Source organism: Panicum virgatum, chromosome 3K (genome assembly GCF_016808335.1).
Source record: "Panicum virgatum strain AP13 chromosome 3K, P.virgatum_v5, whole genome shotgun sequence".
Lineage (NCBI taxonomy): Eukaryota > Viridiplantae > Streptophyta > Magnoliopsida > Poales > Poaceae > Panicum > Panicum virgatum.
The window spans coordinates 57,605,841-57,620,148 of record NC_053138.1 but is presented as its reverse complement, the minus strand read 5'-3'; the positions used below and the strand labels follow the sequence as shown (position 1 = coordinate 57,620,148).

Below are 14,308 nucleotides of genomic sequence, written 5' to 3'. Positions count from 1 at the left end.
CCTCTGCCCTCTGCCTCCGTGCGTGCACTAGCGCGCACCACCACCCCCGGCGCTGCGCGCCCCGCCTCGCACAATTTTTCGGTGCCGGCGTGCCTCTCTCTCTCTCCACCTTCCTGCTGCTGCGAGCAAGAGCTGGAGTAGAGTAGCTCATCAAAGCTTTCATCACGCGGCTGCCACTGGTGCTGTCAGGGGCCGGGGCGATCAGCAGCATGCAGGCCAGAGAGGGGATCGCACGACGGACGGGTAACGTCGCTGTCCGGCAGTCCCGGTCCTCCTGCCCGCCCCCGCCACCCCGCGCGCCGGCCGCGGCGCGCCAGGGCCCAGCAGGGGGGCCACCGGCACGGGCACCGGCGTGCGTGCCGGAGCGGCTGTCTCCTTCCGCCCCCACCGTCCGCGGTGTATAGGGGTGGGCATTCGGTCTATTCGGGTATTTCGGTTCGGTCTATTCGGGTTTTGCAAATTTCGGGTTTCAAAAAATGAGAACCGAAATTTTAAAAACAAAATTAGGAACCGAACCCGAATAGACCGAATATTTCGGTTCGGTCTATTCGGTCCACCGAATTAACCGAATAATAAACACACTCTCATCTTCCATCAAAATATATGCAATGAATAGTTAAATAGAAGTACAAGTAATAGCAATAAGTAACTATGAAAAAATAGCATAATGAAATAGACATACAAATATTAAGATGAGATAACAACTATTAGCTAATAAGTTCAAAAATCACATAAGATATCATGGCATACCAAGAGTTTGAATGAATTTCGGGTTATTCGGTCTATTCGGGTTTTGGAGGCTAGGAACCGAACCCGAACCCGTACCCCGAATTAAACCATAAGTGTGGACCGAACCCGAACCCGAGAACCCGAATAGACCGACATTTCGGTCTATTCGGTTCGGTTCGGTTCGGTTTGGTTTTTTCGGGTTTTAAATGCCCACCCCTAGCGGTGTAGAACCGGCGCGTATAGCGCCGGTGGGCCCCACGGGTGGACGATGGCTCCAAATACACGATGATGTCGTTTTTTTTCCGAAAAAGGGAAGATATATTAAACATAATCAAGAGCACAGTACATCCACCCAAATGCAAACTGGTCCTCAAAGAAAAAGAAAATTACAACTAAGTCCTTCATCTACTTCTTCGTCGGTCTCCGGTTCGCCGCCGCTGCTGCCACCACAACGATCCAAGTCCACCTCCCCTTCTGGCAAGGGACTCCAAACCTTGAAACTGCCGCATGCGCCATCGCCCAGAACTCCAAGCGAATCGATTTCGATGAAAGAGAATCGGTCGTCTCCTTGCTGGAAAGGAAGAGGAAGAAATCCGTCGTCGCCAGCCGGAGGACCGGCGACCGGAAAAGGAGTTCACCGCCGCCGAGGAACCCAGCAACAGGAACAAACCACACACGATGATGTCGTTACTGCAGTTACAACTTACAATTACAACTTGCCCGTTTCAAATCGTAGGTCGTCCGTGCTTTTCTACCGTACGTGCATGTATATTAAAGTGTTTGATTAGCATCGACCGCTGTTACGGCGGTGCCGTGTGCTTACGAGTTCGCTGCAACTCACCAGTCCCTGCAGCCGTCGTCATCAATCTTGCCCGGATGGCGTGCACCGTATACGTGCACCCCTCGCTCGTGCGGGTGCACGGGACGACGGAGGACGACACGACCAGGATTGCCATCGATCGATCGGAGCCGCATGCTCTCTGCTCGATCGGACGACGACAGCGACGCCACGGCGGACGAGACGCTCGCACGTTACTCCACGGTCGCGTCGTCGTCGCCTGGCTGCCGGACGACCGGTCGCCGGCCTGGGGGCTGGCTCAGGAGCCACTCGGGCTCACCAGCCCCACCACTATCTACCCGTTGTAGCTGCTGGTGGCCTACATGCTGCACGCGTCAAATAAGCGAGGATCACTATGGGCACATCAAGTGCTAAATTTTCAGTATCTACTAGCATTTATGCTTTTTTGCTAAAATTTATAAATTTTGATAAAAGTTTAGCCGCTCGATTAGGAGTCTCGTTTGGATGTGCTAATGCTAAATTTTAGTACTTTTGGATATTAACACTCGGATCCAAGCAGCCTCTGCATATTGAATGCGAAATACGAACGGCCCCGGCCCCTACGCATGTGCATACATACTGCTCCTGTATAGGCCCATGACATCTACAATTCTACACGTCGTCGCTATACGCGCGCGCAGCGTAGTATTCGATACGATTGGATATTAGTACCTACTTCTGCTTCTGATCGCGTTTGGGTTCCGGCCATCAGAGATGTACAACTGCAGGGCTACTGCACGTTTTTTTCACCATAGGCACAGCTCGAATTTCACTATCGTAAGTGACGAAATTACAGCGTATATGTATAGTTTGTGTATAAGTTAGTTGGGGTTGGAAATTCCCGAGTTACATGCTGCACATAGGGCCAACACTTACTCCAACACAGCAGCAACGCAACCTTACAAAATTAGGGTGTTTAACAGAATCCGACACGGGGCAACAACACGAAAAAAATCCCTATATGACATAAGATTAAAAAAAAATTAGTTCCCTATATGACACTAAAAGCGCCTCCTCCCTTATTTAACATTCGGATTTAATTTTAATTCCTTTCTTGACACTTATCTTCCTTAATTATATGACATCTGCACATTGTATTTGCCAATTTTGAAAACTTTAGTTAGATAATTATTCAATAAAAAAATAGAGATTTGTCGTAAATTAGGAATATTTTGGTCCACATACCAAATATTTGAAGGAAGTTTCTACTGAAGTGTCAAGAAAGTAATGAAAGTTAAATCTCGGTGTTAGATAAGAATGATGAAATTTTGTACTGCCATAGGAGAAACCAGATTTTTATTAAGTGCCACATAGGAAATTTCCTCCAACATAATTGGATCAGAGTTTGCAAAATTCATTCGAGGGGGGGCATTTCGGGGGGGGGGGGGGGTACATGCCCTAGCGACGAATCCCTCCAAGTAATCTGACTTGAAATGCAGCCAAAGTGAAGAATCGAAAATCCCACAAAAATACTTTTGAAAATCACAGAAAAAGAAAAAACGCGAAGAACAAGAGGATGAATATAAGGATCACTCAGATCTTGACACCCAGAGGACAAAAGGAGGTTGAGGTGTCCATTCCCATCAAAATCTTCACAAACCCTAATCCGAAAATCAAAGCAAAAACTGAAAATAGGGGAGGGGAAGAGAGATTACCCTCCAACTAGCCATGCCTATCTATATAAGGTCTCTAGCGAAACAGAAAATACCCCTACACTAATAATTGCGATAACTACCCACGCAGGGGCAAAACGAATATCGGATAGACACGCCGCCTTCACGACTTTGCTTCGCCTCGACGCAAGCTTCGCGATGGCGTTACGTGGCCTCTACCTCAGCAGCACTTACTCCAACATAAGAGCAACACAACCTTACAAAATTAGGGTGTCTAACAAAAGCCGACACGGGGCAACAACATGAGAAAATTACTATATGGCATAAGATAAAAATCAGTTCCCTGTATGATACCAAAAGTTGCCTCCTCCCTTATTTGACATTGGGATTTAATTTAATTCCTTTCTTGACACTCATCTTTCTTATATGACATCCACACATTGTGTTTGCCAATTTTGAAAACTTTAGTTAGATAATTATTCAATGAAAAATAAAGATTTTCCATATATTAGAAATATTTTGGTCCACATACCAAATATTTGACATATTGACAGTGAATCTGAAGGAAGTTTCTAGTGATGAAGTGACAAGAAAGTAATGAAAATTAAATCTCGACATCAAATAAGGAAGACAAAATTATTGAGCGACGTATAGGAAACTTTTATTAGGGGGCAGTGGGCCCTGCCAGCTCCTACCTTTCACAACGCAAACTTAGCGTTAGCTAGTTCGTCATTATGTTTTCTTGACGAAACTTTTATTAGGGAATATGTTTCCTTGTACCCCCTCCGTTCCAAATTATAAGACATTCCAACAATATTGGAGAGTCAAAGTTTTTTTATGTTTGACCAAATTTATATAATAGAATAATGACATTTATTATATAAACTAAGTACCATTGGATTCTTTATTAGTTATATTTTCATAGTACATCAATTTGATATCATAAAATTACTCTCTATAATCTTGGTCAAACTTGAGATTGTTTTGACTCTCCAACATAGGATGTCTTATAATTTAGAACGGAGGGAGTAACAATATTCTTAAAGAGTTCATGGAGTACACACTTGCATTTGATACAGTTTGTTAGGATAAGGTGAGGTAAGAGACAATAAAGAAACAAAAAACTCACTCTCCGCTCCTTACGTGCAGCTCCCGCAGATATGCTCTCACATGACATATATTCATGTGCCATGAGCTAGCGAGCATATACTAGTAGATAGCGCATTGAAATTTACACGCTCTCCCTCCGCCACCTCAGCCTAAGCCGGTGGCATCGTCGCTCTCTGGAGGGAGGGAGGCTTTTACATATATACCATTACAAAAGATGACTCCGATGTCTATACCACTAAAAGGTTTGGTGATACCTCTGTAACATCGCGTTTTTTCGTTTTGACCTCTGTATCATTCCGTCCACATGCTGTTAGAATTTAACAGTCTGCTTGTCCTGACAGGTAAGACCAATATATAGAATTGACCATCTTACCCCTACACTCTATTCCTCTCTCTGGTCCCTTCGTGGCCTCCCCATGAGCCCGACCCCACCACCGGGACGGGGCCGGCGTGCGGCGAGGCGAGGGTGGCCACACGGCGAGGGTCGCCCTGGCGAGGACGGCCGGAGCGGCCATGGCGCAGCCAGGGAGGCCTGCCACACCGCCACACGCAGCACCGCCGGCCGCGGCGCCATGGCCCTCCCCATCGGGGTCGCGCGCCTCCGCCGCCGCGCGAAGCTCAGCCTCGCCCGGGTGCCCACCGGCGCAGGCCTCCGCCGCGGGCAGGACTCCCCTCGCGGGCGAGCCGCCACCACCGCCGAGGTCCTCCACTGCGTGCGAGTGAGGAGAGTGGAAAAGAACGGTGAGGAAGAAGATGACAAGTTGGGTCCGCTAGTCATTGAGAGAAAGGGAGAGTTTAAGCAATTTTTGGCATCAAGGGTATAATGGTCTTTTTACAGCTCAGTTACCCTCAGTTAGCACCTCTTCCATCCATAATGATACAGAGGTAAAAACGAAAAAATGCGATGTTACAGAGGTATCACTAAATTTTTTAGTAGTATGGACGTCGGAGCCATATTTTGTAATGGTATAAAGGAGGCTTTTATAAGTCCGTCTAGCCGGGTGAGAATTTTTCACACAACAGCAAGGGTGCGAGTCCCTAATGAACTGGCATCCTTTGGGACAGAAAGAAATGGTGCAAACATGCAAGCGAGGTTGATTCACCGGCGGGTCTTTTACTAGAGAAAAAAATAAAGTTGAAATTGTGAAACAAGAGAGAGAGAGAGACGAAGGTGCATGCAGAGAGAGAGAGAGAGAGAGAGAGAGAGAGAGAGAGAGAGAGAGAGAGAGAGAGACGAAGGTGCATGCAGGACCACCTATGGCATTGGCGTCACGGACATGTTCTCCATGGGGCGAGACTGGGAGCACGGGGCACGGGGGCAAGCACCGGTCAATCACAGGGCGATCGATCGTGCTTCGTGTGGGTCGATCTGGTCCCCCCAGGTAGCGTCGCAAGCCATCCCATCGGTGGCGGGCTCGTGGCGGTGGCGCGTAGCGCCGCTGGTGCTGGTGCTGGCCCCCCGCGGCGTGGTGCCCGCAGGCCGCGTGCCCTGCCATGCCATGGCGCTGTCTCCGGCCGGAGTCCGTTCCTCTGCCCTGTACCGTACGTCGCCGCAGCGACGCATATGCCCCAGCTACCGCCCCCCGGACCTGCACAGCGCAGCGCTTCTCACTCTCGCGTCCATGCTCGTATGCCCCCCGTACGCGCGTGACGTTGCCCGGGTCGGTTCACCGTCGCGCCCCGCGGCGGACGCTGACTCTTCTTCCCTCCACTCTTGTTGCCCATGCCTGCCGTGCTCTCTCTCTCTCTCTCTCTCATGTATGATCAAATCAGGTCAGGCAGCTGCAGGGGTGGGTGGTCGCAGCCTGCAGATGCAATTGGCTCGCCCCCCCCCCCCCCCCCCCCCCCCCCCCCTGTCCCTGTGGGACTGGGACTGGGACGCGACCCATCCGGGGAAGAAAGGAAGGAGGGGCCCCAAGTTTAATGCTCCACGCGCCGCCCCCGCCGGGCGCCGTCCTCTTCCCGGCCCTCCGCCACCGCCTCCACGCCACGCCACCCGCCGGCCGGCAAAACTCGCCGCCCCGCCGGCCGGGGCCCCCCATGTCGCAGAGAGGAGAGGATCAGGACAGGAGAAAATTGTATTTTTTTTGACTCCAAACAATTTGCTTCGCTATTATGGGACTCCAAAAATCGACTTCACTAAAATGACATTTGAAACATTGACTCTTTATTATACATGACATTTAATTCTTTTAATCAATTTGATAAACTGAAATACATGTATTTGGAGAGGTGTTTGACCCTTTTGCCTTTGTGCGGCTGCTGCTCATTCACCGTGCGGACCAGCAGACGCCCTATCCCACACAGTTACACAGTTACTCTGGCCTTGTTTGGCAATGCTAGAATTCTAGCACGCACACATCCCGAAAAAAGAATCTCGCATGTATGAAGCACTAAATGAAGTCTATTTGCAAAATTTTTTTAGGGATGTGTGTAACTTTTCGCGACGAATCTAATGACGGTAATTAATTGATAATTAGCTATAGTGATGCTACAGTAACCATCCTCTAATCGTGTGGTCAAAGGCCTCATTAGATTATTCAGGGTCACTAGCGCGGGGTTCTGAAGTTGATTTTGTAAACTGACTTTGTTTGACACCATAATTAGTGGTCAAAGTTGTTTACTATTCACTAGTGCTACTTTTCTTACCAAACCAAACAAGGCCTCTGTTCTACTGGTTGCTAACTGCAATATTTTTCTCACACACAAAATCAGCATCAACTACCAACCAGTCAGCAGTATTTTTCTTTCACAGCGAATCAGCATCAGCCACAGCCAGTAGCGAATTAGCATCAGCCACACCCAGCAGAAAAGAGTGAGTACAACAAGCTCAGCATGTCTTTTTTTTTAAAAAAAAAGCTAGGCATGTCTCACCTCACCTCAGAAGGAGTATTTATTTTTTTTGAAGGAAACTATTGCAATGCAAGCTGAAGGCGTGAAGCTAGCACTCTACGCCTACATTCAGCAGCACAAGGTGAAGCGGCGAGGGCCGTTTGCCCGTTTCCTCTGGACATCTCACCCACTCCTTTTTTTTTTTGAGTGGTCTCACTCTCACCCACTCCTTGCACACCAGCACGAAGCGAGGAAGACAACAAAGGCCGGATCCGTCTGCCGGCTTTTCAGCCGCGCGACCAAATCATCGCTCGCGGTCGCAGCCAGCCAAAGCAATCCGGTCGCTTTCCACCAGCACCCGCCAACAATTCATCATGGCAGGCAACAAGGCATGCATCAACAATGGAAGCAAATCCAACTGGCGTCACAAGCATCACCTGGCAGCAGCAACGTCAACGAAGGATACCAGCACTCTGCATTCACAGGCCAATCACCCAACCAAAACCCAGAACGCCACACCCAAGTGCACCGCAAACAGAAACGAGAGCAGGCCCATCGCCTTGCCTCGATGCAAGATCCAGTCCCGGACACACAGCCAGCAGCCCAGCACCCAGCCTCATGCGCCGCAGATGCATAAAGTGTCTCAGGAAATGGGCCGTGGCCCAGCACACATGCATCATGCTACAGGTTCAAGGTTTTAACAACAGTGACCAGGACAAGCTGCCCAACACCAAGAGCGCATGGCACAGAGCACAGTAATAAGCACGATAAGACACTTCTCCTAGCAATACAACACTGCCCCGAAGGGCCAAGTTCAATAAGTTGTTCCAGCTAAGTAAGACTGAGACGGTACAGTATAGGCACGGACTGACTGCGGACCACCAGTGATGTGACCAAGCAGTCAGTCGCTGCGGGCAGGAGACTCGTCGGCAGACCTGGAGCGGGATCCAGGAGGCGAGGCTGAGAACTTGGGAGACCTCCGGTGCGGAGGTGATCCGTCGCTGTCTGGTGGGGGCGACCTCCTGTGAACACAATGACAATCGTCAGACTTTCAAGAGCTTTCACTACAACACTATAGTAAACCATTTTGGGATATGTTAAAAAAAAGGACCATTTTGGGATAGCTAGCACTCTAGTTGTACTATCTATCGACTACCCGGCTGGTATGCATCAGACACAAGTCCTACCATCCACTTGTCTGATGATGACTGACCATATATCCATTTCCTTCCTATAACCATAGAGAATCCAGTACATGGTTGTAGTTTACACATGTAAGAATGGAAGTTAGAGCCTGGCTACACCTCCATTACGAGAATTAAATCATGACTACATTTTCTAACCCAGTAAATATCAAATGGGAGTTTGAAAACAACAGGTTAACAGTTTTAGTGACTAGTAGACTAATAGGGCTTGTGATGCAACTGACAATACAGTAGTTGGCAAAGGGATACTGTCGGTTTCTATGCACAGATGATGGCAGATTAATGCGGTAGCAATGAAGAACTTACTTCTCATAACCATTATCAGCATCATCTCTACTGGCAGGAGAATAGGATCTCCTCTTATCTTCATCAAGCTCCTTTGGTGGGCGCCTAGGAGGAGACGCGTCTTGTGCCTCCTTTCTCCTTGGAGAAAGGGAGTAATCATCTCGCCTCCTTGGAGCAGGTGAGTATGATCTGTTTTTTTTAAAAAGAGAGAGAGAGAGAGAGAGAGAGAGAGAGAGAGAGAGAAGAAAAATAAAAAAGTGAAAGGTTTCATGGATCATAGCTCAAGAGCCCTTATGTCAGCCAAGCATACCTTGACCGAGGACGGCCCCGAAAGCGTGGAGAGCGGGAACGGGAACGAGACCGCCCTATATGAAAGATGAAATGATGTTAGTAATTTGATACTTCAAAAAAAAAAAAAAAAAAAAACTCGGCCGGGTGGGGAAAGACCGCCCCACCGGTATTAGCTTAAGAAGAAGCATCGGCTTCCCCGACCGAGAAAATCCCCGAACCCTGGCCCCGCCCTGACACTGGGAGACGTAACCCCTGGGAACTACCTGCCTGGGCCATGTAAGGGTCCTCAGGCCGACCTGGGTCGTCTCACAACCAGTGCTTTGGCACACGGGGCCAGCGAGGGGATTTTTTTACCCTCAGCCTGAAATTCGCTCCCACGGAGAGTCGAACTCAGGAACTGGGAAACTTGAATTTACAAAAAAAAAACCATTCATTGGAATGGAGACAATCCTGAGATTTGCACTTTTCAAAATTGAGAGGCACTTTACGCTTCATGTTGGGGGAAGGGGAATATGATATACACTTTATTAGGCATAAGAAGCAATGAAAAAAGCTGAGCATATGATATTAATAAGATGCACAGCAAAAAAATGGTGTAACAAGGCTAAAATAAAACTAACATTGTCCCAACCAATCATGCCCTGGCCCATGAAAGAGAGTCGATGTCTTTTCTCTTGACATAAAAGAAGGATTTCCGTAGCAGAATAAAACATAAAAGGCATTAACAGACTACACGATAGGTCTTCAACATTCTATCTACATTAAGACAATATCCATAAAAAAGAGCTAATGCCTTTTCTTTTGACGTAGAAGAGGACTAACCATAACAGAATAAAACTTAACAACAAACAATATCCAACCCAAGCTAATAGGCAACCCCTAAAGACACCAGGCACCAATTTCTAATTTTGGGGTGACACGGTATAATCTTCATAGAATCAAATATAATCAAGGAACCCAGGATTACATCTATAAGGTTTGGATGGCATGGGACCATGAGTGCTATGAAAACAGCAAAAAAAGCAAGAAATTACCATAATAAGAAGAGCGTCGGCCTTCATGACCAGAGTAACCCCTGCCCAGCAATCACATTAAGTCATTTAAAGCAAGTACATAATAGGCAACGAGGCAGAAAATTAACTACATTTATTTCAATAAAAAAAGAAAATTAACTACAGTAGAGGAATACCACACCTGACTCTAGCTCTGCTGCGCATTTCATCTGGCCTTTTTCGTGACTCAGCAGCAAGAACAACAGTTATCTCCCGACCAAAGAAAACCTGGCGATTCATGTGATACTGGGCCTCTGAGGCATCATAAGGATCAACAAACTCCACAAATGCAAATCCTCGAGGCTCCCTGCGTAAGTTGATTTTTATTAGACAGTAGGATAAGCAAAATTCATGAAAATGACAAACAAATATGAGGGTGCAAAGTGTTCACAATGGTGTCTTCCTGCCGTGTAACCATCACAGTTCAAAAATTCAGGGTGCCCTCTATAGCTCTCGGTGAAGCACAGTCAACAACTTACTAACATTTCCATCAAAAGGGAAGCAAGTGTTGCAAAAAGCTGTTAGACGTCCAGGCTCTAGTGTCCAAATTTCTTGTATACAACTACGTATGGTGATCCTCATAAAGAGCATCTTCACAAAATCACTCGCTTCAAGTTCCCCAACTTTTGAAAAGTCACGAAAGTACTTGAAATCGACTTGACTCTCTTTTATCTTCTCATATGTACCAGTACATATCTCTTATCTTCACTTCATGAAATTAATTTTCTCAATGTATCAAATCTTGTCTTCATAGAAGAACTTCTTCATCGGACAAGACTCTATCTTGCCAAGCAAATCAATTGTTAGTAAGGTTAAAAGGCATTCTTCAACAAATGAAGAGCTTGTATTTACTTCAAACCAACATAGCCCTGGCAATCATTTTGAAGAAAAAGGTAATTCACACAGGTCAAGGATATGGATAGGAGAAAGCAAATTTCAGATTCATGCATTATATAATTATATTGATAGATAACGAATAATGCCATCCATCAATGGACAAAAAATAACAGGGGCATTTCGTAAAGTTCGGTGCATGCAGTTCGGTCACAGCGCTTAAACGCACCAAACACATCGCAAAGTTGCTGTTGCACTCAACTGGAGGATGCTCACTTTGTTAAATATACGTTGTTTATTCGTTTAAGTCATGCCTCTAAAAATGGTTTTGATGCTTATTATAGCCAAAAAGTAGACAGGCGTCAATCTATTTGCATTCCAGTCAATATCGAAACAACAAAGTACCCTTTTTCAGCATTAGGCCACAAGACTAGATGATTTAGTAACACTTACCCACTATAATAGTCCTTTGGAATGTAAACATCCCGGACAGGACCAAACCTTTCAAAAGGAACTCGAAGATCCTCCGCTCTGCAAAAGTTTGAGAAGCAAACTGAAGTCAACTACTTCAGGAAAGAATCAAGGTGAAGCAGAACACTCATAACAAAAATCAGTTACTTTAAGTAAAAAAAAGGAAATAGGTACATGCTATGATACATGCCATAGTTTACCTGACGCTTAATGGGATATTGCGGACTAAAAGACTTCCAGTACCCTCCTTCCGTCCTCCATATCCCCTCCTAGGTGGGGGGCTTCTTCCTCTGCCACCATATCCCCTCCTGGGGGGGCTGCGATATGGGGGGCTGTATCTCCTCATAGTTGTCTGTAACTATACAACAATAGAAAAAAAAATTAACAACTCAATAAGAATTGCATGAGCACGATCAACAACAACAACAACAACAACATAGCTTTTTTTCCCAAGCAAGTTGGGGTAGGCTAGAGATGAAACCCGAAAGAAATAAGTTCAAAGTTCAGGCACATTGATAGCTAGTCTCCAAGCGCTCCTATCCAAAACTATCTCTTTAGAGATATTCCAATCCTTAAGGTCTCACTTAACCGACTCATCCCACGTCAGTTTAGGTCTACCTCTACCCCTCTTTACATTATCGACCCGCTTAAGAACCCCATTACGCACCGGCGCCTCAGGAGGCCTTTGTTGGACATGTCCAAACCATCTCAGCCGATGCTGGGTAAGTTTCTCCTCAATTGGTGCCACCCCGACCCTATCCCGAATAACTTCGTTCCGGACTCTATCCCTCCTTGTGTGCCCGCAAAACCACCGCAACATCCGCATCTCTGCTACACTCAGTTGCTGGACATGTCGCCTTTTTATAGGCCAACATTCAGCACCGTATAACATCGCCGGACGAATTGCTGTCCTATAGAATTTGCCTTTTAGCTTTTGTGGCACCCTCTTGTCACAAAGGATGCCAGAAGCTTGCCGCCATTTCAACCAGCCAGCTGAAATTCTATGCCTAACATCTTCATCAATGTCGCCATCCTTTTGTAGCACCGATCCTAAATACCGAAAAGTATCCTTCTGGACCACCACTTGCCCATCTAGACTAACGTCTCCCCCCTCATGCCTAGTCGCGCTGAAATCGCACATCATGTACTCGGTCTTGGTCCTACTAAGTCTGAACCCTTTCGACTATAATGTGCGTCTCCACAGCTCTAACTTCCTATTAACCCCTGCCCTACTCTCGTCAACTAGCACCACATCATCAGCAAAGAGCATACACCAAGGGATCTCACCTTGTATATCCCTTGTGACCCCATCCATCACTAAAGCAAATAAATAAGGGCTCAATGCTGACCCCTGGTGTAGGCTTATGTTAATAGGAAAGTCAGTGGTGTTGCCATCACATGTCATTTGGAGAAAAATAGTGACCTTATAAGCATTCAGAAATTTATTTTAAGTGTTACATGTTACGAAGCATGTGATACTGCAGCATTTGACAACAAACGTATGAAACTGTCAGCTACCACACTCCACCATCCGATGCACAATTCATCAGAAGAGAACAAAAGATAGTCACAGAGCTACTAATTCACAAGCGATGTTGAATAGAATAGATCAGTCTAATCCTAAATCACAAGATGTGGCAAGCTGCTGCCTGATGGCTATTATTCATGTGGAAATTGTGCTAGCATGTATATGCTTCTTTCGTCTCAAATTGAACCAAAACTGACAAATGGAGGCACGGTGTTTTCTTGTTACCTGTAGTGGATCAGGATCTTCCGTGTAACAATCTGTGCCTACCTTTTGTATGGCAGGTAACCCATGGATCCCCTCGGTTTTCTATTTCTTGTTGGTTAACTCTATACGTAATCAATTGTTACGACCTAGATAGAGCTTTAAAGAATATTTATTGGAAATCCATTGTAACGTGCGGGCAGTTATTAAGTTATAGTTCCAGTTAACAATCACTAACAAGGCCTAAACCAAACCTTTTTTTTCTAAAAAAGAAAAGCAGAACCTAGTAGATCCCAAAGCGCAATCCAACAAATCCTCACGCACTTCCAAAGACAACACAAGCGACCATGCACTCACTCTCACAGCCCGCACGCTCATCGAGGCATTAAGCACCTACAAGGCTCAGCTCGGCAAAACAACCCAAGAACGCCGCCGCGACCCGCGAGGGCTCGACCCCGTCCCGACGGGAATCGAGATCTAAGTAAGATTCCCAGCAGCGAACCGTCACGGCACGCGACCGCGCATCTAGAAGACACCTCCTCGCGGCGGAGCTGGTGGAAACCCCGCCGGGTTCCGCGCGGATCTAGGCTGCACGAGCGAGATGCTACAGCCGCCGCGGCGCGCCTAGGGTTTGGGGGCGGCGAAACGCCACGCGGGCGAGCTCGGTTACGGACGAACGTGAGCACGAGGAGAGAGGAGAGGGAGGGCGAAGGGGGCGAGCGGTGGGGGAGTTACCGGGGGCGCGTCCGGTGACAGCCGGGGGAGCAGCAGCCGCCGCCGCGGCGGGCAGAGACGGCGGAGGGCGGAGAGCGAGGGGAGGTGCCGTCGGGTGGACGCGATGTCGCGATGCGAGTGGAGGAGGAAATAGGCCCGGAGCGCGACCCGGAGGGGGAGGAAATAGATTGGGGCACGATATGGGCTGGGTATGGGCCGGGCCTTGTTGACGGCAGGATATGGGCCAGAGCCTACACTACCGGGAAAAAATGTTGACTCAAAGTCCAAGATAAAGCCCAAACGAAGCATGATCCTGGATCCCGGGAATCTATTTATCGCATATGCGCTGCAGGCGATTTTGTCCCAGAAGACTGTTGAGGGGAGGAGCGGCCACGTGGGGGCGCGACCGCCGGTGACGTTGCTGGCGGTCAAGGTGGTGGTCCAGGTGGCGGAGCTTAGGGTTGCCGTTTGTCAGGGCTCCAATAGCCACCGGTTCTTGACGAGGAGGTCGGCAACGGTGAAGACTGTGATCATCCAATTTGCACTCGGTTTAGATGAAAATTATTGATTAATCCATTAAGACAAGAGTTAACACGTGTCCGTCT

General features: G+C 47.5%; 1 protein-coding gene across 2 annotated transcripts; it reads right to left on the bottom strand.

Moving 5' to 3' along the window:
• Positions 1 to 7,761: 7,761 nt before the first annotated feature.
• Positions 7,762 to 13,880, bottom strand: LOC120699859 (serine/arginine-rich SC35-like splicing factor SCL30). 2 transcript variants are annotated; one of them, XM_039983949.1, is made up of 8 exons: positions 13,725 to 13,880; positions 11,461 to 11,618; positions 11,243 to 11,320; positions 10,098 to 10,262; positions 9,938 to 9,978; positions 8,923 to 8,977; positions 8,634 to 8,801; positions 7,762 to 8,144 (listed from the first exon to the last, which is right to left on the bottom strand). In XM_039983949.1, the coding sequence occupies exons 2-8, from the start codon at positions 11,604 to 11,606 to the stop codon at positions 8,024 to 8,026; spliced, it is 774 nt and encodes a 257-aa protein (XP_039839883.1). In that variant the 5' UTR covers positions 11,607 to 11,618; positions 13,725 to 13,880; the 3' UTR covers positions 7,762 to 8,023. The 2 variants fall into 2 exon arrangements, with proteins under 2 accessions (XP_039839883.1, XP_039839884.1); XM_039983950.1 differs by having other exon boundaries at positions 11,461 to 11,612; positions 13,725 to 13,868.
• Between the last annotated feature and the right edge of the window lie 428 nt (positions 13,881 to 14,308).

What these genes read in the sequence shown, in the direction of transcription:
- LOC120699859 (XM_039983949.1), bottom strand. Translation starts at nt 11,606, where the DNA reads ATGAGGAGATACAGCCCCCCATATCGCAGCCCCCCCAGGAGGGGATAT. An exon ending in AATATCCCATTAAGCGTCAG is followed by an intron (nt 11,321 to 11,460) that starts GTAAACTATGGC and finishes AAACTTTTGCAG; the next exon opens with AGCGGAGGATCTTCGAGTTC. An exon ending in GCTGATAATGGTTATGAGAA is followed by an intron (nt 8,145 to 8,633) that starts GTAAGTTCTTCA and finishes TTGTGTTCACAG; the next exon opens with GAGGTCGCCCCCACCAGACA.